Source organism: Entelurus aequoreus, linkage group LG10 (genome assembly GCF_033978785.1).
Source record: "Entelurus aequoreus isolate RoL-2023_Sb linkage group LG10, RoL_Eaeq_v1.1, whole genome shotgun sequence".
In the NCBI taxonomy this organism is placed as follows: domain Eukaryota; kingdom Metazoa; phylum Chordata; class Actinopteri; order Syngnathiformes; family Syngnathidae; genus Entelurus; species Entelurus aequoreus.
In genome coordinates this window covers 55,297,079-55,322,176 of record NC_084740.1, presented here as the reverse complement: position 1 = coordinate 55,322,176, position 25,098 = coordinate 55,297,079, and the positions used below count along the sequence as shown (strand labels likewise).

Sequence of the window (25,098 nt, the reverse complement as noted above, 5' to 3'; positions counted from 1 at the left end):
TGATATTCGGAGGGGAGGCGGCGGGTGATGATGAATGAAACCCGGGATCAGTGCCCCCTCCTCCCCGCCTCCCCTATTGTCAAAGTGGGCGGACTGCAGTCGTCGTCTCCGGCCGCCCAATGGCAGCGCAGCCACTTTTCCTGCTGCCATGCGCGGTCCCTGAACGCAGCACCACTATCACGGAGCGCTGCAGCGGAGACATGTCAGAGCCCAGCCCGGCCCCGGCCCCGCACACACGGCCACGGCACCTCGGAGCGGCGTAGACGTGACGCGGAGGGACTCATTTGGAACTAAGGGGACTTTTTTTTTTTTTTTTTTTTTTTTTTTTTTTGAGGGGGGTGGTGGTGGTGGTGGTGGGGAAAGTGTGCGTTTTCTCCATCTGGCCTTATCCCGCACCTCCATGTCATCATGATCCTCTTCTCGTCGCGCAGCGTGCTGCTGTCAGTCTACTACCCGCAGATCTTCCTCATCCTCACCAGCGGCAGCTACCTGTAAGTCCCGCCAATTACCTGTACTTCCTGTAAGTCCCGCCAATTACCTGTACTACTTGTGAGTCCCCGCCAATTACCTGTACTACTTGTGAGTCCCCGCCAATTACCTGTACTCAGTCCCGCCAATTACCTGTACTACCTGTCAGTCCCGCCAATTAGTCCATTAGCGCCAAATGCTGCGCGCGCACTTTCTCAGTCATCTTTCTTTCTCTTTTTAACTTCAAAGCAAAAAGGTGACATGCGCACAAAAAGTGGGTTCTAGTTTTACAATCAGGCCGTGCCAAGGACACCTAAACGCACTCATCTAAAACAACGATTAGAGCACCTTGTGACGAATAAAAAGTCATTATTGGAGCATTACAAACACGGTTAGGGTTAAGACTGAAAATCATAAATAGTATCACCATAATGACGACATTAAATACAGTAGTGTAGTAGACCTAAGTATTCATTAAGTACCACCATAATGACAACATTAAATACAGTAGCGTAGTAGACCTAAGTATTCATTAAGTACCACCATAATGACGACATTAAATACAGTAGTGCAGTAGACCTAAGTATTCATTAAGTACCACCATAATGACAACATTAAATACAGTAGCGTAGTAGACCTAAGTATTCATTAAGTACCACCATAATGACGACATTAAATACAGTAGCGTAGTAGACCTAAGTATTCATTAAGTACCACCATAATGACAACATTAAATACAGTAGTGTAGTAGACCTAAGTATTCATTAAGTACCACCATAATGACAACATTAAATACAGTAGTGTAGTAGACCTAAGTGTTCATTAAGTACCACCATAATGACAACATTAAATACAGTAGTGTAGTAGACCTAAGTATTCATTAAGTACCACCATAATGACAACATTAAATACAGTAGCGTAGTAGACCTAAGTATTCATTAAGTACCACCATAATGACGACATTAAATACAGTAGTGCAGTAGACCTAAGTATTCATTAAGTACCACCATAATGACAACATTAAATACAGTAGCGTAGTAGACCTAAGTATTCATTAAGTACCACCATAATGACGACATTAAATACAGTAGCGTAGTAGACCTAAGTATTCATTAAGTACCACCATAATGACAACATTAAATACAGTAGTGTAGTAGACCTAAGTGTTCGTTAAGTACCACCATAATGACAACATTAAATACAGTAGTGTAGTAGACCTAAGTGTTCATTAAGTACCACCATAATGACAACATTAAATACAGTAGTGTAGTAGACCTAAGTATTCATTAAGTACCACCATAATGACGACATTAAATACAGTAGTGTAGTAGACCTAAGTGTTCATTAAGTACCACCATAATGACCAACATTAAAATACAGTAGCGTAGTAGACCTAAGTATTCATTAAGTACCACCATAATGACCAACATTAAAATACAGTAGCGTAGTAGGCCTGAATATTAATCAAAAAACAAGGCAGAGGTTTTATTCAACAAGTAGATCTAATATTTGTGGCTACTGTAACGTTACGCACAGTTTGAACAGTAACACTGTGTTTGAGTATTTCATCTAAGTGGCATACCACTAGATGGAGCCTGCGTGTGGCCAGTGAGTGATATTGCCATGGCAACCTGCAGGAAATGCCAGCGCCAGCTAAACACACCTATTTCCATTTAAACCAGGGGTGTCCAAAGCGTGGCCTGGGGGCCATTTGTGCTACGCTGCTCGTTTTTTAAATTGTATTCTTACAAAGAATTGAACCTATTTTTTTATAAAAAAAGGGTTATGAGAAATATGTGTGTTGACCTGCGGTGTTGAACGCTGGGGTCTCCGGCAGGTCGCTTCTAGAATATGTGCATAAACTCTCGCTGCACATCATTTGATGACGATTTAGCACGAGATTTTGTTGAAAGTTTGAATAGTGAACAGCTGCCCTAAATGAAGACTGCTGATGATTGTCTGTAACGGTGAACAAGTCAGTGTGACACAACATAACATATTATTAGTATTATTATTATGCATGGATGTTTGAAATGAACTGTTTCACAGAAAGAAACAAATAGTAAAAGTACTTTTTTTTTTTCGCCATTAAGATGTCAAAGATGTCACCCCAAAAATGTATGAAGTTGCTGGAATATAAAGACAATATAACATACATCCATAAACCTGGATGCATATGCAAAAGTGCAATATATTTATCTGTGCAGTCATCTACCGTATTTTTCGGACGATAAGTGGCAGTTTTTTTCATAGTTTGGCCGGGGGTGCGACTTATACTCAGGAGCGACTTATGTGTGAAATGATTAACACATTATAATATTATTTATCTCATTCCCGTAAGAGACTAGACGTATAAGATTTCATGGGATTTAGCGATTAGGAGTGACAGATTGTTTGGTAAACGTATAGCATGTTCTATATGTTATAGTTATTTGAATGACTCTTACCATAATATGTTACGTTAACATACCAGGCACCTTCTCAGTTGGTTATTTATGCCTCATATAACGTACACTTATTCAGCCTGTTGTTCACTATTCTTTAGACATTTTAAATTGCCTTTCAAATGTCTATTCTTGGTGTTGGCTTTTATCAAATACATTTCCCCCAAAAATGCGACTTATACTCCTGTGCGACTTATATATGTTTTTTCCCTTCTTTATTATGCATTTTCGGCCGGTGCGACTTATAGTCCGAAAAATACGGTATTTATTTATATCTGCACCTTATTGCCTTTTTATCCTGCACTACCATGAGCTAATGTAACAAAATTCCGTTCTAATTTGTATTGCAAAGTTCAAATTTGAATGACAAGGAAAAGGAAGTCTAAGTCTTAGTCTAAGTGTAAATTATGTTTTTTTCCGTGCATTCCCCGAATACGCCATTTATTTATTTTTTATTTTTTTCATTATTTAAAAAACAAACAAAAAAAATTAAAGCTTTTAGTTTTAGTGCTAGTTTGAAGCCGACACGACAAACACGCTCAGAGGAGATAATGTTTGAAAAAAAAGGTGATCGGTTTTTACAAAACTTTTGTTTTGAAGGGGGAATTGCAAACTTCCTGTTGATTTTTGCTGGGGGTTGTCAGTGAATGAAATCTAGGTCTAAGTGAGACCTACATAGAGGTTTTTGTTTCATGTCTCTACGACATTCCTACTGGAAGTTACAGGCACTTGTGTCTGTTTTCTTCCTAGGAGCAGTTTTGTCTGTGTTTTCTTCCTAGGGGGCGCTAGAGCGCAATTTTGAGTTTTGGGGTTGGTTTTTTTATTAGATTGCAATTTTAGCCAGTCCTGATGTGTGTGTCCAGTTTGGTGAGTTTTGAAGCATGTTAAGGGGGTCAAATTATAAAGAGGGAAAGGTGACTGTTTTTACAAAACTTTGTTTTGAAGGGGGAATTGCAAACTTCCTGTTGATTTTTGCTGAAGGATGTCATTGTATGAAATCTAGGTCTAAGTGAGACCTACATAGAGGTTTTTGTTTCAGGTCTCTACGACATTCCTACTGGAAGTTACAGGCAGTTTTGTCTGTATTTTCTTCCTAGGGGGCGCCAGAGCGCAATTTTGAGTTTTGGGGTTGGTTTTTTTTATTAGATCGCAATTTTTGCCAGTCCTGATGTGTGTGTCCAGTTTGGTGAGTTTTGAAGCATGTTAAGGGGGTCAAATTATAGCTCAAAGAGGGAAAGGTGACTGTTTTTACAAAACTTTGTTTTGAAGGGGGAATTGCAAACTTCCTGTTGATTTTTGCTGAAGGATGTCAGTGTAAGAAATCTAGGTCTAAGTGAGACCTACATAGAGGTTTGTGTTTCATGTCTCTACGGCATTCCAACTGGAAGTTACAGGCAGTTTTGTCTGTGTTTTCTTCCTAGGGGGTGCTAGAGCGCAATTTTGAGTTTTGGGGCTATATTTTTTGATTAAATTGCAATTTTCGCCAGTCCTGATGTGTGTGTCAAATATGGTGAGTTTTGAAGCATGTTAAGGGGGTCAAATTACAGCTCAAAGAGGCAGCGGTATAATAATAATAATAAAACCTTACAAATACAATAGGGTCCTCTGTCCCAAAGGGACATTCGGTCCCTAAAAAAGACGTCAATTGGTTTCTAGAGGTGGTGCAAAATAAAATATTACATTTTGGTGGTCCTGCGGTGTGAAGAGGGACTACTTAGTTGTGACACAAGGTGTGTTTAATAAACAAAAAAGTGAAAAATATGAAATGTTGGCCATTTTTTCACTGATTTACGTCATCGACCGAGTCAGGTCTGCATGCCGGCGTCTTTTTGTCCGCAGCGTGGCGGAGACTTCCACAACTTGTCCCCGCTTTTATTCAACGTTCACACACTTTTAACCTGTGACCGCATGACCTCATCTCACAGGATTGACACCCTGAGAGCTTTTCATTAAACGCCAATCATTCCCTGCGAGGATCCGGACCTCCAAAATAATTACTAAGCCATTCTCCCTCTTTTTTTCCTCTCTTTCTGCCCACTTCCTCTGCTGCCCGGAGACCCCAAACCTGCTGCTAAAATAGATGTGGGTTGTTTTTTTTTTTTTTTGTGTGTGTGTGTGGGGGGGGGGGGGTTTCCAAGTTAAAAGTACAGTAGCTTGACTCACTGCGTGCACAGTATGTTTATTTGCATTATTAATTGGAATAACCAGGATTATAGTCATGTTAATAAACAGTATGATGGCTGCCTCTAAGGTAGAGAGAGAGAGAGAGAGAGAGAGAGAGAGAGAGAGCATCCCATTCAGTCCTAAACTGCTCTTGAGAGGATGAGGAGAGTCCTCTAAGTTAAAATATGTCCCAGACATTCATTTTTTTAAAGTGCATTCCCCTGTAACATTCATGCCTGGGAGCGGAGCGCTGTGTCCGCGTGACGTCATTGCAGACGTCGCTCGCCCACTTTGTCTCGGGGCCACACGACACTGTGATGTAAGAGCTTCCTCGCGCTATACGGATGCCCCTTTTTTTATTATTATTTTTTTTAAATTTGGCGTTGTTGTCAGGTCACGTTGGCAAAGATGCTCAGTGGAATGTGAGCTAAACAGAAGGCCGTTTTTTTAATCTACTGGAGTATGTTCTCGGCATTAAACAGTACGTTGGTACACTATATTGCCAAAAGTATTTGGCCACCTGCCTTGACTCACGTATGAACTTGAAGTGCCATCCCATTCCTAACCCATAGGGTTCAATATGACCTTTTGCAGCTATTACAGCTTCAACTCTTCTGGGAAGGGCTGTCCACAAGGTGGCGGAGTGTGTTTATAGCAATTTTCCACCATTCTTCCAAAAAGCACATTAGTGAGGTCACACACTGAAGGCCTGGCTCTCAGTCGCCGTTCTAATTCATCCCAAAGGTGTTCTATCGGGTTCAGGTCAGGACTCTGTGCAGGCCAGTCAAGTTCATCCACACCGGACTCTGTCATCCATATCTTTATGAACCTTTGCTTTGTGCACTGAGTGTGCAGAGCAGTAATCAGAGCAAAGGGTGGCTATTTTGAAGAAACTAGAATATAAAATATGTTTTCAGTTATTTCACCTGTTTTTGTTAAGTACATAACTCATCATGGTCATGGTACAAGTCAAACATGGCAGTGGTAGCATCATGGTCATGGTACAAGTCAAACATGGCAGTGGTAGCATCATGGTCATGGTACAAGTCAAACATGGCAGTGGTAGCATCATGGTCATGGTACAAGTCAAACACGGCAGTGGTAGCATCATGGTCATGGTACAAGTCTAACATGGCAGTGGTAGCATCATGGCCATGGTACAAGTCAAACATGGCAGTGGTAGCATCATGGTCATGGTACAAGTCCAACATGGCAGTGGTAGCATCATGGTCATGGTACAAGTCCAACATGGCAGTGGTAGCATCATGGTCATGGTACAAGTCAAACATGGCAGTGGTAGCATCATGGTCATGGTACAAGTCCAACATGGCAGTGGTAGAATCATGGTCATGGTACAAGTCCAACATGGCAGTGGTAGCATCATGGTCATGGTACAAGTCAAACATGGCAGTGGTAGCATCATGGTCATGGTGCAAGTCCAACATGGCAGTGGTAGCATCATGGTCATGGTACAAGTCAAACATGGCAGTGGTTGCATCATGGTCATGGTACAAGTCAAACATGGTAGTGGTAGCATCATGGTCATGGTACAAGTCCAACATGGCAGTGGTAGCATCATGGTCATGGTACAAGTCAAAAAGGGAAGTGGTAGCATCATGGTCATGGTACAAGTCAAACATGGCAGTGGTAGCATCATGGTACAAGTCCAACATGGCAGTGGTAGCATCATGGTCATGGTACAAGTCCAACATGGCAGTGGTAGCATCATGGTCATGGTACAAGTCAAACATGGCAGTGGTTGCATCATGGTCATGGTACAAGTCAAACAGGGCAGTGGTAGCATCATGGTCATGGTACAAGTCAAACATGGCAGTGGTTGCATCATGGTCATGGTACAAGTCAAACATGGCAGTGGTTGCATCATGGTCATGGTACAAGTCAAACATGGCAGTGGTAGAATCATGGTCATGGTACAAGTCAAACATGGCAGTGGTAGCATCATGGTCATGGTACAAGTCCAACATGGCAGTGGTAGCATCATGGTCATGGTACAAGTCCAACATGGCAGTGGTAGCATCATGGTCATGGTACAAGTCAAACATGGCAGTGGTAGCATCATGGTCATGGTACAAGTCAAACATGGCGGAGGTAGCATCATGGTCAGGGTACAAGTCAAACATGGCAGTGGTAGCATCATGGTCATGGTACAAGTCAAACATGGCAGTGGTAGCATCATGGTCATGGTACAAGTCAAACATGGCAGTGGTAACATCATGGTCATGGTACAAGTCCAACATGGCAGTGGTAGCATCATGGTCATGGTACAAGTCAAACATGGCGGAGGTAGCATCATGGTCATGGTACAAGTCAAACATGGCAGTGGTAGCATCATGGTCATGGTACAAGTCAAACATGGCAGTGGTAGCATCATGGTCATGGTACAAGTCAAACACGGCAGTGTTCTTCTAGGGGAGACCGGAGGCAATGGACGTCGAGTGGGCCTGACATAATATTGTGAAAGTCCAGTCCATAGTGGATCTAACATAATAGTGTGAGAGTCCAGTCCATAGTGGATTTGACATAATATTGTGAAAGTCCAGTCCATAGTGGATCTAACATAATAGTGTGAGAGTCCAGTCCATAGTGGATTTGACATAATATTGTGAAAGTCCAGTCCATAGTGGATCTAACATAATAGTGTGAGAGTCCAGTCCATAGTGGATCTAACATAATAGTGTGAGAGTCCAGTCCATAGTGGATCTAACATAATAGTGTGAGAGTCCAGTCCATAGTGGATTTGACATAATATTGTGAAAGTCCAGTCCATAGTGGATCTAACATAATAGTGTGAGAGTCCAGTCCATAGTGGATCTAACATAATAGTGTGAGAGTCCAGTCCATAGTGGATCTAACATAATAGTGTGAGAGTCCAGTCCATAGTGGATTTGACATAATATTGTGAAAGTCCAGTCCATAGTGGATCTAACATAATAGTGTGAGAGTCCAGTCCATAGTGGATTTGACATAATATTGTGAAAGTCCAGTCCATAGTGGATCTAACATAATAGTGTGAGAGTCCAGTCCATAGTGGATCTAACATAATAGTGTGAGAGTCCAGTCCATAGTGGATCTAACATAATAGTGTGAGAGTCCAGTCCATAGTGGATTTGACATAATATTGTGAAAGTCCAGTCCATAGTGGATCTAACATAATAGTGTGAGAGTCCAGTCCATAGTGGATCTAACATAATAGTGTGAGAGTCCAGTCCATAGTGGATCTAACATAATAGTGTGAGAGTCCAGTCCATAGTGGATTTGACATAATATTGTGAAAGTCCAGTCCATAGTGGATCTAACATAATAGTGTGAGAGTCCAGTCCATAGTGGATCTAACATAATAGTGTGAGAGTCCAGTCCGTAGTGGATCTGACATAATAGTGTGAGAGTCCAGTCCATAGTGGATTTGACATAATATTGTGAAAGTCCAGTCCATAGTGGATCTAACATAATAGTGTGAGAGTCCAGTCCATAGTGGATCTAACATAATAGTGTGAGAGTCCAGTCCATAGTGGATCTGACATAATAGTGTGAGAGTCCAGTCCATAGTGGATTTGACATAATATTGTGAAAGTCCAGTCCATAGTGGATCTAACATAATAGTGTGAGAGTCCAGTCCATAGTGGATCTAACATAATAGTGTGAGAGTCCAGTCCATAGTGGATCTAACATAATAGCGTGAGAGTCCAGTCCATAGTGGATCTGACATAATAGTGTGAGAGTCCAGTCCATAGTGGATCTAACATAATAGTGAGAGAGTCCAGTCCATAGTGGATCTAACATTATAGTGTGAGAGTCCAGTCCATAGTGGATCTAACATAATAGTGTGAGAGTCCAGTCCATAGTGGATCAAACATAATAGTGAGAGTCCAGTCCATAGTGGATCTAACATAATAGTGTGAGAGTCCAGTCCATAGTGGATCTAACATAATAATGAGAGTCCAGTCTATAGTGGATCTAACATAATAGTTAGAGTCCGGTCCATAGTGGATCTAACATAATAGTGTGAGAGTCCAGTCCATAGTAGATCTAACATAATAGAGTGAGAGTCCAGTCCATAGTGGATCTAACATAATAGTGTGAAAGTCCAGTCCATAGTGGATCTAACATAATAGTGTGAGAGTCCAGTCCATAGTGGATCTAACATAATAGTGTGAAAGTCCAGTCCATAGAGGATCTAACATAATAGTGAGAGAGTCCAGTCCATAGTGGATCTAACATAATAGTGAGAGTCCAGTCCATAGTGGATCTAACATAATAGTGAGAGTCCAGTCCATAGTGGACCTAACATAATAATGAGAGTCCAGTCTATAGTGGATATAACATAATAGTGAGAGTCCAGTCCATAGTGGATCTAACATAATAGTGTGAGAGTCCAGTCCATAGTGGATCTAACATAATAGTGAGAGTCCAGTTCATAGCGGATCTAACATAATAGTGTGAGAGTCCAGTCCATAGTGGATCTAACATAATAGTGTGAAAGTCCAGTCCATAGAGGATCTAACATAATAGTGAGAGAGTCCAGTCCATAGTGGATCTAACATAATAGTGTGAGAGTCCAGTCCATAGTGGATCTAACATAATAGTGAGAGTCCAGTTCATAGCGGATCTAACATAATAGTGTGAGAGTCCAGTCCATAGTGGATCTAACATAATAGTGTGAAAGTCCAGTCCATAGTGGATCTAACATAATAGTGAGAGTCCAGTCCATAGTGGATCTAACATAATAGTGAGAGTCCAGTCCATAGTGGACCTAACATAATAGTGAAAGTCCAGTCCATAGTGGATCTAACATAATAATGAGAGTCCAGTCCATAGTGGATCTAACATAATAGTGAGAGTCCAGTCCATAGTGGATCTAACAAAATAGTGAGAGTCCAGTCCATAGTGGATCTAACATAATAGTGAGAGTCCAGTCCATAGTGGATCTAACATAATAGTGAGAGAGTCCAGTCCATAGTGGATCTAACATAATAGTGAGAGAGTCCAGTCCATAGTGGATCTAACATAATAGTGAGAGTTCAGTCCTTAGTGGATCTAACATAATAGTGAGAGTCCAGTCCATAGTGGATCTAACATAATAGTGAGAGTCCAGTCCATAGTGGATCTAACATAATAGTGAGAGTCCAGTCCATAGTGGATCTAACATAATAGTGAGAGAGTCCAGTCCATAGTGGATCTAACATAATAGTGTGAGAGTCCAGTCCATAGTGGATCTAACATAATAATGAGAGTCCAGTCTATAGTGGATCTAACATAATAGTTAGAGTCCGGTCCATAGTGGATCTAACATAATAGTGTGAGAGTCCAGTCCATAGTAGATCTAACATAATAGAGTGAGAGTCCAGTCCATAGTGGATCTAACATAATAGTGTGAAAGTCCAGTCCATAGTGGATCTAACATAATAGTGTGAGAGTCCAGTCCATAGTGGATCTAACATAATAGTGTGAGAGTCCAGTCCATAGTGGATCTAACATAATAGTGTGAAAGTCCAGTCCATAGAGGATCTAACATAATAGTGAGAGAGTCCAGTCCATAGTGGATCTAACATAATAGTGAGAGTCCAGTCCATAGTGGATCTAACATAATAGTGAGAGTCCAGTCCATAGTGGACCTAACATAATAATGAGAGTCCAGTCTATAGTGGATATAACATAATAGTGAGAGTCCAGTCCATAGTGGATCTAACATAATAGTGTGAGAGTCCAGTCCATAGTGGATCTAACATAATAGTGAGAGTCCAGTTCATAGCGGATCTAACATAATAGTGTGAGAGTCCAGTCCATAGTGGATCTAACATAATAGTGTGAAAGTCCAGTCCATAGAGGATCTAACATAATAGTGAGAGAGTCCAGTCCATAGTGGATCTAACATAATAGTGTGAGAGTCCAGTCCATAGTGGATCTAACATAATAGTGAGAGTCCAGTTCATAGCGGATCTAACATAATAGTGTGAGAGTCCAGTCCATAGTGGATCTAACATAATAGTGTGAAAGTCCAGTCCATAGTGGATCTAACATAATAGTGAGAGTCCAGTCCATAGTGGATCTAACATAATAGTGAGAGTCCAGTCCATAGTGGACCTAACATAATAGTGAAAGTTCAGTCCATAGTGGATCTAACATAATAGTGAGAGTCCAGTCCATAGTGGATCTAACATAATAGTGAGAGTCCAGTCCATAGTGGATCTAACAAAATAGTGAGAGTCCAGTCCATAGTGGATCTAACATAATAGTGAGAGTCCAGTCCATAGTGGATCTAACATAATAGTGAGAGAGTCCAGTCCATAGTGGATCTAACATAATAGTGAGAGAGTCCAGTCCATAGTGGATCTAACATAATAGTGAGAGTTCAGTCCTTAGTGGATCTAACATAATAGTGAGAGTCCAGTCCATAGTGGATCTAACATAATAGTGAGAGTCCAGTCCATAGTGGATCTAACATAATAGTGAGAGTCCAGTCCATAGTGGATCTAACATAATAGTGAGAGAGTCCAGTCCATAGTGGATCTAACATAATAGTGAGAGTCCAGTCCATAGTGGATCTAACATAATAGTGAGAGTCCAGTCCATAGTGGATCTAACATAATAGTGTGAAAGTCCCGTCCATAGTGGATCTGACATAATAGTGTGAGAGTCCAGTCCATAGTAGATCTAACATAATAGAGTGAGAGTCCAGTCCATAGTGGATCTAACATAATAGTGTGAAAGTCCAGTCCATAGTGGATCTAACATAATAGTGTGAGAGTCCAGTCCATAGTGGATCTAACATAATAGTGTGAGAGTCCAGTCCATAGTGGATCTAACATAATAGTGTGAAAGTCCAGTCCATAGAGGATCTAACATAATAGTGAGAGAGTCCAGTCCATAGTGGATCTAACATAATAGTGAGAGTCCAGTCCATAGTGGATCTAACATAATAGTGAGAGTCCAGTCCATAGTGGACCTAACATAATAATGAGAGTCCAGTCTATAGTGGATATAACATAATAGTGAGAGTCCAGTCCATAGTGGATCTAACATAATAGTGTGAGAGTCCAGTCCATAGTGGATCTAACATAATAGTGAGAGTCCAGTTCATAGCGGATCTAACATAATAGTGTGAGAGTCCAGTCCATAGTGGATCTAACATAATAGTGTGAAAGTCCAGTCCATAGAGGATCTAACATAATAGTGAGAGAGTCCAGTCCATAGTGGATCTAACATAATAGTGTGAGAGTCCAGTCCATAGTGGATCTAACATAATAGTGAGAGTCCAGTTCATAGCGGATCTAACATAATAGTGTGAGAGTCCAGTCCATAGTGGATCTAACATAATAGTGTGAAAGTCCAGTCCATAGTGGATCTAACATAATAGTGAGAGTCCAGTCCATAGTGGATCTAACATAATAGTGAGAGTCCAGTCCATAGTGGACCTAACATAATAGTGAAAGTCCAGTCCATAGTGGATCTAACATAATAGTGAGAGTCCAGTCCATAGTGGATCTAACATAATAGTGAGAGTCCAGTCCATAGTGGATCTAACATAATAGTGAGAAAGTCCAATCCATAGTGGATCTAACATAATAGTGAGAGTCCAGTCCATAGTGGATCTAACATAATAGTGAGAGTCCAGTCCATAGAGTCCAGCAAGAGACCGTCCCGAGCGGAGACGGGTCAGCAGCGCAGAGATGTCCCCAACCGATGCACAGGCTAGCGGTCCACCCCGGGTCCCGACTCTGGACAGCCAGCACTTCATCCATGGCCACCATGGATGAAGTAAATGGGTTATACTTGTATAGCGCTTTTCTACCTTCAAGGTACTCAAAGCGCTTTGACACTATTTCCACATTCACCCATTCACACACACATTCACACACTGATGGCGGGAGCTGCCATGCAAGACCCTAACCACCACCCATCAGTAGCAAGGGTGAAGTGTCTTGCTCAAGGACACAACGTACGTGACTAGGTTGGTAGAAGGTGGGGATTGAACCAGGAACCCTCAGGTTGCTGGCACGGCCACTCTCCCAACCGCGCCACACCGTCCCCGATCTCAAACTTATCTTCACCAAGTACCAGCTCAGAAAACCCTGGGCTCTCCAAGCACCACCATAGACCAAAATTGAACTACAGTAGCGTTGTAGGCCCAGGTATTCATTAAAAAAACAAGTATATTTCTGCCCACAATGCACCAACATAATCAGCAATGATTGCCGTACATATTTACAGACCACCAGATGGCGCGTGGTAGGCAATTAACAATCACTGGGTTAGACGGTCGTGTTGCGTTTGGGTGCTGCCGGACAATTTTGATTGGCCAAAATGTGCGGGGAAATTGCGGCGATTGGTTGAACTGGCGCCATCACGACATGGCCAAATCCTGAAGGGACCGACTGATACCGAGAGAGTCTGGGTCACTCCTTTACCTTCCCCTTCATCTCGGTGGTGTGTTTGGAATTCCACCAATTACTTTGCTACTCACTTGCATTGCCAGCTATTTAGACAAGAACACATCTATACTGCTACAAGTTGGACACAGACTACTCTAAGTATATATCCAAGTGTACTTTGTACAGTATTGCCACTGGGGAACATTTACTGGAATAAAAATGCTTGCTGTAATGTTAGCTGTATTAATAATTATACAGTAAGGCCATGATGTAGACATGCTATATAGTCTGTAAATAAAGTTCAAATACATAAGATAAACCTTTTTTTAAAACAACTAAATGTACTAATTCCAATCATCTTGAAGTGAGATTGTATGTATTAATTGTACATTTTCAGTGTGTTGACGGTTAATATCAACACAATTACTATTGCTTTGTTGACATACAGTTGTTTGAGCTACACAAATGCAATAAAATACATTAACTACCGTATTTTCCGGGCGGTATTTAGGCCACACCCACCAGATTTAGAAAGAAATGTATATTTGTACATACGTTAGCCACACTGGACTATTAGCGGCAGATATATAGTGCTGCAAAAGATTCTGTAAATGTTTATTTACATACCTTAACTGTTTCCAAACAGTGCCTGCACAAGGCAGTAAAACGTCTGATCATACAAAACAGAAGTCGTCGTCGTCGTCGTCGTGGACCCACTGGCTGCGGAAGCTAGCTCTCCAATCACTCAATAATAACTCCACGGTGGCATTTTGGTGATTTTACAAAACTGAAACGATACAAAAAGTGTGCCATTGTAAGTTAATAATACTAACGCAGACACTAGAAAATGTGTTGGCATATTTGCTAATGCTAACGATGCTAGCTTGATTACATTACAACGTACAAATATGCGTGAAAACACTCCTACAGACATCACACTTGGGACTTTTTAGTCAGTATGAATTGTTTTAGTTATATTGTAAAACGTACAAACAAGAACCTTTTCAAGCAGCAACGCTACGGACGGATATACTTCCGGTTCAAGGCGCGGAACAAGAGGTACATTTTCAACACGCAGCACCGGCCGTGAGCGAACCCGTCTAAAAAGATGGCGCCGTGGCACAAACTATCACACGCTTTTTCAGCGTCTCTATAAAAACTATTTGTTGAATACAAAGCGATGGAAAAAAAAAATTCTGTTTTATTAGCCGCAGGGGTCCAAGCGTTGGAAAAAAGTAGCATTACGATGGCACGTATACATGTGCGTGAAAACGCTCCTACAGACATCACACTTGGGACTTTTTAGTCAGTATGAATTGTTTTAGTTATATTGTAAAACGTACAAACAAGAACCTTTTCAAGCAGAAACGCTACGGACGGATATACTTCCGGTTCAAGGCGCGGAACAAGAGGTACATTTTCAACACACAGCACCGGCCGTGAGCGAACCCGTCTAAAAAGATGGCGCCGTGGCACAAACTATAACACGCTTTATCAGCGTCTCTATAAAAACTATTTGTTGAATACAAAGCGATGGAAAAAAAAAAATCTGTTTTATTAGCCGCAGGGGTCCAAGCGTTGGAAAAAAGTAGCATTACGATGGCATGTATACATATGCATGAAAACTCTCCTACAGACATCTCACTTGGGACTTTTTAGTCAGTATGAATTGTTTTAGTTATATTGTAAAACGTACAAACAAGAACCTTTTCAAGCAGAAACGCTACGGACGGATATACTTCCGGTTCAAAGCGCGGAACAAGAGGTACATTTTCAACACGCAGCACCGGCCGTGAGCGAACCCGTCTAAAAAGATGGCGCCGTGGCACAAACTATAACACGCTTTTTCAGCGTCTCTATAACAACTATTTGTTGAATACAAAGCGATGAAAAAAATAATCTGTTTTATTAGCCGCAGGGCTCCAAGCGTTGGAAAAAAATAGCATTACGATGGCACGTATACATATGCGTGAAAACGCTCCTACGGACATTACACTTGGGACTTTTTAGTCAGTATGAATTGTTTTAGTTATATTGTAAAACGTTCAAACAAGAACCTTTTCAAGCAGAAACGCTACGGACGGATATACTTCCGGTTCAAGGCGCGGAACAAGAGGTACATTTTCAACACGCATCACCGGCCGTGAGCGAACCCGTCTAAAAAGATGGCGCCGTGGCACAAACTATCACACGCTTTTTCAGCGTCTCTATAAAAACTATTTGTTGAATACAAAGCGATGGAAAAAAAAAAAATCTGTTTTATTAGCCGCAGGGGTCCAAGCGTTGTGAAAAAGTAGCATTACGATGGCACGTATACATGTGCGTGAAAACGCTCCTACCGACATCACACATGGGACTTTTTAGTCAGTATGAATTGTTTTAGTTATATTGTAAAACGTACAAAGAAGAACCTTTTCAAGCAGAAACGCTACGGACGGATATACTTCCGGTTCAAGGCGCGGAACAAGAGGTACATTTTCAACACGCAGCACCGGCCGTGAGCGAACCCGTCTAAAAAGATGGCGCCGTGGCACAAACTATAACACGCTTTTTCAGCGTCTCTATGAAAACTATTTGTTGAATACAAAGCGATGGAAAAAAAAATCTGTTTTATTAGCCGCAGGGTTCCAAGCGTTGGAAAAAAGTAGCATTACGATGGCAAGTATACATATGCGTGAAAACGCTCCTACGGACATCACACTTGGGACTTTTTAGTCAGTATGAATTGTTTTAGTTATATTGTAAAACGTACAAACAAGAACCTTTTCAAGCAGAAACGGTACGGACGGATATACTTCCGGTTCAAGGCGCGGAACAAGAGGTACATTTTCAACACGCAGCACCGGCCGTGAGCGAACCTGTCTAAAAAGATGGCGCCGTGGCACAAACTATAACACGCTTTTTCAGCGTCTCTATAAAAACTATTTGTTGAATACAAAGCGATGAAAAAAAAAATCTGTTTTATTAGCCGCAGGGGTCCAAGCGTTGGAAAAAAACAGCATTACGATGGCACGTATACATATGCGTGAAAACGCTCCTACGGACATCACACTTGGGACTTTTTAGTCAGTATGAATTGTTTTAGTTATATTGTAAAACGTACAAACAAGAACCTTTTCAAGCAGAAACGCTACGGACGGATATACTTCCGGTTCAAGGCGCGGAACAAGAGGTACATTTTCAACACGTCTAAAAAGATGGCGCCGTGGCACAAACTATAACACGCTTTTTCAGCGTCTCTATAAAAACTATTTGTTGAATACAAAGCGATGAAAAAAAAAATCTGTTTTATTAGCCGCAGGGGTCCAAGCGTTGGAAAAAAGTAGCATTACGATGGCACGTATACATATGCATGAAAACGCTCCTACGGACATCACACATGGGACTTTTTAGTCAGTATGAATTGTTTTAGTTATATTGTAAAACGTACAAACAAGAACCTTTTCAAGCAGAAACGCTACGGACGGATATACTTCCGGTTCAAGGCGCGGAACAAGAGGTACATTTTCAACACGTCTAAAAAGATGGCGCCGTGGCACAAACTATAACACGCTTTTTCAGCGTCTCTATAAAAACTATTTGTTGAATACAAAGCGATGAAAAAAAAAATCTGTTTTATTAGCCGCAGGGGTCCAAGCGTTGGAAAAAAGTAGCATTACGATGGCACGTATACATATGCATGAAAACGCTCCTACGGACATCACACATGGGACTTTTTAGTCAGTATGAATTGTTTTAGTTATATTGTAAAACGTACAAACAAGAACCTTTTCAAGCAGAAACGCTACGGACGGATATACTTCCGGTTCAAGGCGCGGAACAAGAGGTACATTTTCAACACGCAGCACTGGCCGTGAGCGAACCCGTCTAAAAAGATGGCGCCGTGGCACAAACTATCACGCGCTTTTTCAGCGTGTCTATAAAAACTATTTGTTGAATACAAAGCGATGGAAAAAAAAAATCTGTTTTATTAGCCGCAGGGGTCCAAGCGTTGGAAAAAAGTAGCATTACGATGGCACGTATACATATGCATGAAAACTCTCCTACAGACATCTCACTTGGGACTTTTTAGTCAGTATGAATTGTTTTAGTTATATTGTAAAACGTACAAACAAGAACCTTTTCAAGCAGAAACGCTACGGACGGATATACTTCCGGTTCATGGCGCGGAACAAGAGGTACATTTTCAACACGCAGCACCGGCCGTGAGCGAACCCGTCTAAAAAGATGGCGCCGTGGCACAAACTATAACACGCTTTTTCAGCGTCTCTATAACAACTATTTGTTGAATACAAAGCGATGAAAAAAATAATCTGTTTTATTAGCCGCAGGGGTCCAAGCGTTGGAAAAAAATAGCATTACGATGGCACGTATACATATGCGTGAAAACGCTCCTACGGACATCCCACTTGGGACTTTTTAGTCAGTATGAATTGTTTTAGTTATATTGTAAAACGTAAAAACAAGAACCTTTTCAAGCAGAAACGCTACGGACGGATATACTTCCGGTTCAAGGCGCGGAACAAGAGGTACATTTTCAACACGTCTAAAAAGATGGCGCCGTGGCACAAACTATAACACGCTTTTTCAGCGTCACTATAAAAACTATTTGTTGAATACAAAGCGATGAAAAAAAAAATCTGTTTTATTAGCCGCAGGGGTCCAAGCGTTGGAAAAAAATAGCATTACGATGGCACGTATACATATGCATGAAAACGCTCCTACGACATCACACATGGGACTTTTTAGTCAGTATGAATTGTTTTAGTTATATTGTAAAACGCACAAACAAGAACTTTGTCAAGCAGAAACGCTACGGACGGATATACTTCCGGTTCAAGGCGCGGAACAAGAGGTACATTTTCAACACGCAGCACCGGCCGTGAGCGAACCCGTCTAAAAAGATGGCGTCGTGGCACAAACTATAACACGCTTTTTCAGCGTCTCTATAAAAACTATTTGTTGAATACAAAGCGATGAAAAAAAAAATCTGTTTTATTAGCCGCAGGGGTCCAAGCGTTGGAAAAAAACAGCATTACGATGGCACGTATACATATGCGTGAAAACGCTCCTACGGACATCACACTTGGGACTTTTTAGTCAGTATGAATTGTTTTAGTTATATTGTAAAACGTACAAACAAGAACCTTTTCAAGCAGAAACGCTACGGACGGATATACTTCCGGTTCAAGGCGCGGAACAAGAGGTACATTTTCAACACGTCTAAAAAGATGGCGCCGTGGCACAAACTATAACACGCTTTTTCAGCGTCACTATAAAAACTATTTGTTGAATACAAAGCGATGAAAAAAAAAATCTGTTTTATTAGCCGCAGGGGTCCAAGCGTTGGGAAAAAATAGCATTACGATGGCACGTATACATATGCATGAAAACGCTCCTACGACATCACACATGGGACTTTTTAGTCAGTATGAATTGTTTTAGTTATATTGTAAAACGTACAAACAAGAACCTTTTCAAGCAGAAACGCTACGGACGGATATACTTCCGGTTCAAGGCGCGGAACAAGAGGTACATTTTCAACACGCAGCACCGGCCGTGAGCGAACCCGTCTAAAAAGATGGCGCCGTGGCACAAACTATAACACGCTTTTTCAGCGTCTCTATAAAAACTATTTGTTGAATACAAAGCGATGGAAAAAAAAAATCTGTTTTATTAGCCGCAGGGGTCCAAGCGTTGGAAAAAAGTAGCATTACGATGGCACGTATACATATGCATGAAAACTCTCCTACAGACATCACACTTGGGACTTTTTAGTCAGTATGAATTGTTTTAGTTATATTGTAAAACGCACAAACAAGAACCTTGTCAAGCAGAAACGCTACGGACGGATATACTTCCGGTTCAAGGCGCGGAACAAGAGGTACATTTTCAACACGCAGCACCGGCCGTGAGCGAACCCGTCTAAAAAGATGGCGTCGTGGCACAAACTATAACACGCTTTTTCAGCGTCTCTATAAAAACTATTTGTTGAATACAAAGCGATGAAAAAAAAAATCTGTTTTATTAGCCGCAGGGGTCCAAGCGTTGGAAAAAAACAGCATTACGATGGCACGTATACATATGCGTGAAAACGCTCCTACGGACATCACACTTGGGACTTTTTAGTCAGTATGAATTGTTTTAGTTATATTGTAAAACGTACAAACAAGAACCTTTTCAAGCAGAAACGCTACGGACGGATATACTTCCGGTTCAAGGCGCGGAACAAGAGGTACATTTTCAACACGCAGCACCGGCCGTGAGCGAACCCGTCTAAAAAGATGGCGCCGTGGCACAAACTATAACACGATTTTTCAGCGTCTCTATAAAAACTATTTGTTGAATACAAAGCGATGAAAAAAAAAATCTGTTTTATTAGCCGCAGGGGTCCAAGCGTTGGAAAAAAATAGCATTACGATGGCACGTATACATATGCATGAAAACGCTCCTACGGACATCACACATGGGACTTTTTAGTCAGTATGAATTGTTTTAGTTATATTGTAAAACGTACAAACAAGAACCTTTTCAAGCAGAAACGCTACGGACGGATATACTTCCGGTTCAAGGCGCGGAACAAGAGGTACATTTTCAAGACGCAGCACTGGCCGTGAGCGAACCCGTCTAAAAAGATGGCGCCGTGGCACAAACTATAACACGCTTTTTCAGCGTCTCTATAAAAACTATTTGTTGAATACAAAGCGATTGAAAAAAAAAATCTGTTTTATTAGCCGCAGGGGTCCAAGCGTTGGAAAAAAGTAGCATTACGATGGCATGTATACATATGCATGAAAACTCTCCTACAGACATCACACTTGGGACTTTTTAGTCAGTATGAATTGTTTTAGTTATATTGTAAAACGTACAAACAAGAACCTTTTCAAGCAGAAACGCTACGGACGGATATACTTCCGGTTCAAGGCGCGGAACAAGAGGTACATTTTCAACACGCAGCACCGGCCGTGAGCGAACCCGTCTAAAAAGATGGCGCCGTGGCACAAACTATCACACTCTTTTTCAAGGTCTCTATAAAAACTATTTGTTGAATACAAAGCGATGGAAAAAAAAAAATCTGTTTTATTAGCCGCAGGGGTCCAAGCGCTGGAAAAAAGTAGCATTACGATGGCACTTATACATGTGCGTGAAAACGCTCCTACCGACATCACACTTGGGACTTTTTAGTCAGTAGGAATTGTTTTAGTTATATTGTAAAACGTACAAACAAGAACCTTTTCAAGCAGAAACGCTACGGACGGATATACTTCCGGTTCAAGGCGCGGAACAAGAGGTACATTTTCAACACGTCTAAAAAGATGGCGCCGTGGCACAAACTATAACACGCTTTTTCAGCGTCTCTATAAAAACTACTTGACAGCGTTGTGTTATTTGGCTCCAAAATTGCTCTTTCAACGTTCTGGGTTGGCAAATGATTGAACGCGACAGAGACGTTGCCATGGAGACGAGGGTTTTTCTTACGTGCCTGGCTGCAGTCACACCGCCACACCTGTCCGTCAGTAATAACAGTCCCCCGGTAACCTGGACCAATTCAAACCGTTATTTGTAGAGATGTCCGACCCAATCACATAATATCTACGGCTTTTCACACACACAAGTGAATGCAAGGCATACTTGGTCAACAGCCATACAGGTCACACTGAGGGTGACCGTATAAACAAGTTGAACACTGTTACAAATATGCGCCACACTGCGAACCCACACCAAACAAGAATGACAAACACATTTCGGGAGAACATCCGCACCGTAACACAACATAAACACAACAGAACAAATACCTAGAACCCCTTGCAGCACTAACTCTTCCGGGACGCTACAATATACACCCCCCGCCCCACCTCGACCCCGCCCACCTCAACCTCCCAAATTCCAAGCTGCTGTTTTGAGGCATGTTAAAAAAAATAATGCACTTTGTGACTTCAATAATAAATATGGCAGTGCCATGTTGGCATTTTTTGTTCCATAACTTGAGTTGATTTATTTTGAAAACTTTATTACATTGTTTAATGCATCCAGCGGGGCATCACAACAAAATTAGGCATAATAATGTGTTCATTCCACCACTGTATACATCGGTATCGGTTGATATCGGAATTGGTAATTAAGAGTTGGACAATATGGGAATATCGGATATCGGCAAAAAAGCCATTATCGGACATCTCTAGTTATTTGTTTTTTTACTGTTTAATTTGCATTACCTCACACGATGAACACTACATACATTTCTATACGACACCATGAGTCGTCACTTTTTTGCGCTCGCTATCCCGGTACTTTCCCGGCTATTATCCGCAGACCGCCGTGTTGCTGTAGAGAGGACACACATTGCGGAAATAACATTATTCTCCGTGCGTCGGCTAAATACAAATATATTCCAAAACCCCAAACATGTCTTTTTCAAAGCCGGCAGTGAAGAGAAAGGTTAGTGATGAGCAAAGACGATTCCAGGAAAAGTGGGAGATGCAATATTTCTTTGTTGAGCACAGGGGCACCCCGACGTGTCATATGCCCCGACGTGTCTTATTTGCACAGACAAAGTTGCGGTGCACGAGGAATACGATTTGAAACGTCATTACTAGGGGTGTAACGGTACACAACAATTTTGGTTCGGTACGTACCTCGGTTTAGAGGTCACGGTTCGGTTCATTTTGGGTACAGTAAGAAAACAACAAAATATACATTTTTGGGTTATTTATTCACCAAATTTGCAAAATCTTCCACCAAAAATATTTTTCTTAGTGTAATATTTGATGTGAAGTAATGGGAACCTAGGATAGGTCAATAATTCATAACAACATTGATTTTGATTCAATATTATGTTTTGAGCAATGACAGTTTGAAAGAAAAAAAAAAACAGCTTTGTTTTATTAGTCAACATTGCAACTTTTTCTAAATGACATTTAACCTTTTAAGCTTTTTTATTTCACTTTTGTTATGTTTTTGTTTATTTGAATAGTATTTTTAGAATGTGCCGTGGGCCTTTAAAACATTAGCTGTGGGCCGCAAATGGCCTCCGGGGCACACTTTTGACACCCCTGCTATAGATAATAACAAATTAAATGTGATAAATCTATGGATAAAAAGCAGAGCCTGGCGACGCATGCGCATTTATCATAACTCTCTCTCTCTCTCTCTCTCTGTCTCTGCCCCTCCCTCACCAATGCTGCTGTTTGTTTTGTTTTTAACCCCTTCTTAACCCTGAACGTACATTGAAAATACACGCAACCCTAACTCAAAATGCCGGACATTTGAGGCATTTAAGAAACTCCGCCCTGACAAAAGAGGACATGTCCGGTGAAAAGAGGACGTATGGTCAGTCTATCCTAGCCCGTTAGCTGCTAGCATGCCGTGTGTTGTGCCTCGGTGTGCATTGTCTACACAACGTAAGTTACGCTACTTAATATGTCCGTGTGGAAACTCGTTCGGTACACCTCCGAACCGAACCGGAACCCCCGTACCGAAACGGTTCAATACAAATACACGTACCTTTACACCCTTAGTCATTATACGACTAAACATGCTGAGGAGTATGCAAACATTTATTTTTTAAGAAATCTTTTCTCGCGGTCCCAGCCTCAGCCAGACTCTGCATCCAGTGGCCCCCAGGTGAAGTGAGTTTGAGAGCTAAACTTTAGCGCATAACAAAGCAGAGTCGACACAATGAGCCTCGTTTGTATGGATGGGATGTCGCGGTTGCCACGGGCGACGGGGGTCGCGGCGGGGTCGTGGGCGCAACAAGAGGTTAATGACACAGTTGTCATATTCTTCTCCGCCACTTGTGGCAGTAATGACCATTTTAAACAAACAGAAGAAGTCTTGAGCTAAAGTCATTTCTCAAGCGCAGAAAATATGACTAAAGTGGTGAAGCGGAGTTTTCCTTTGCACTTGTCAGTTATTTATGCCATTTATTTGCTAAGTGTTCATTTGTCTAATCAGCCTGACCAAAGCCTAAGGTTTAGGTGTCAAATAAATGGCAATATTTGTGATTAACACATGCTTTCTAATCATTTGATAAGGTTGTAAGTTGTAAGTAGGTTGAATATAATTATTAATTATCAATTAGGGCTGCAACTAACGATTAATTTGATAATCGATTAATCTGTCGATTATTACTTCGATTAATCGATTAATAATCGGATAAAAGAGACAAACTACATTTCTATCCTATCCAGTATTTTATTGGAAAAAAACAGCATACTGGCACCATACTTATTTTGAATATTGTTTCTCAGCTGTTTGTAAATGTTGCAGTTTATAAATAAAGGTTTATTTTAAAAAAATTAGAAATTAAAAATAAATAAAAAAATTTAATTAAAAAAAACAAAAACAAAAACTCTGCGCATGCGCATAGCATAGATCCAATGAATCGATGACTAAATTAATCGGCAACTATTTTAATAATTGATTTTAATCGATTAGTTGTTGCAGCCCTAATATCAATACAATCAGTAGTGAATCATATTAAGATTAATTCATTCATTCATTACCGTATTTTCCCAAAACTCGACAGTGCGCCTTATAACCCGGTGCGCCTAATGTAAGGAACACGTTTGGTTGAGCGTACCCACCTCGAAGCAATTGTATTTGGTACATGGTGTATTGATAAGTCTGACCAGTAGATGGCAGCCCAACATAAGAGATAAGTGTGGACTGCAATATGATGGCAATATGACTCAAGTAAACAACGCCAACATTTTATATGTTCCATTGAGAATATAGAATATTACACACGGCGCTCAAAAATCTATCAAAATGTTTTAGTAGGACTTTGGTAAGCTATGAAGCCACACGCTTGATGGATTGTAGGCGCATTAAACATATGAGTATTATTACGGTGTGTGTATAAGGTAAGACATATTATCTGTGCAAAAGCAACTTGTCTTACCTTCTGGTACCTGCTGATGTGTATTTGGGATCTGCATAAGTCTTGAAAATTTGCGCTCGTCCGCCTTTTTAGTCCGTGCCGACACCGTAGTCGATAAGCTTCTTCTTTTCCTTTACCTTCTTGTTATGTGACATTCATCCTCCACTGTTGCCATTTATAATATAAAGTAGTGTAAAAATCTTACTTATATCTGTCAGTAAACTCACCATGGAAGCACTAAAACATACGGTGTAGTGAGTTGACATTATTCACCCAAGGAACTTTAGTTATTAGAGAGTTCCGGTCATGGGACACATTTCGGGCGTTGTTGTTGAAATAGTGAGCCATGGATGAGGAGAAGCTGCTCCGTTATTGATTGAAGTAAAGTGTGAATGTCGTTAAAACAGTTAGCGCCATCTTTTGACACGTCTTCCACTCCCGTCCTTGCACGGTTTTGGAACAACTTTTGCTGCCATCTAAGCGCCGTCTTTTTCATGGACGCCCCTGCTTATTTCAGCAAGACGATGCCAAGCCACGTGTTACATCAACGTGGCTTCATAGTAAAAGAGGTGCGGGTACTTTCCTGGCCCACCTGCAGTCCAGACCTGTCTCCCATCGAAAATGTGTGGCGCATTATGAAGCGTAAAATACGACAGCGGAGACCCCCGGACTGTTGAACGACTGAAGCTCTAACATAAAACAAGAATGGGAAAGAACTCCACTTTCAAAGCTTCAACAATTAGTTTCCTCA

The 25,098-nt window shown here is 41.1% G+C and overlaps 1 protein-coding gene across 1 annotated transcript in view; it reads left to right on the top strand.

The window, feature by feature from the left end:
* Positions 1-347: 347 nt before the first annotated feature.
* Positions 348-25,098, top strand: part of wnt7bb (wingless-type MMTV integration site family, member 7Bb) — a 115,785-nt gene continuing 91,034 nt past the window's right edge. The window contains exon 1 of the mRNA XM_062061231.1: positions 348-491. Coding sequence (XP_061917215.1) covers positions 409-491 — 83 coding nt within the window. The 5' untranslated portion in view covers positions 348-408. The remainder of the gene's footprint in view (positions 492-25,098) is intronic.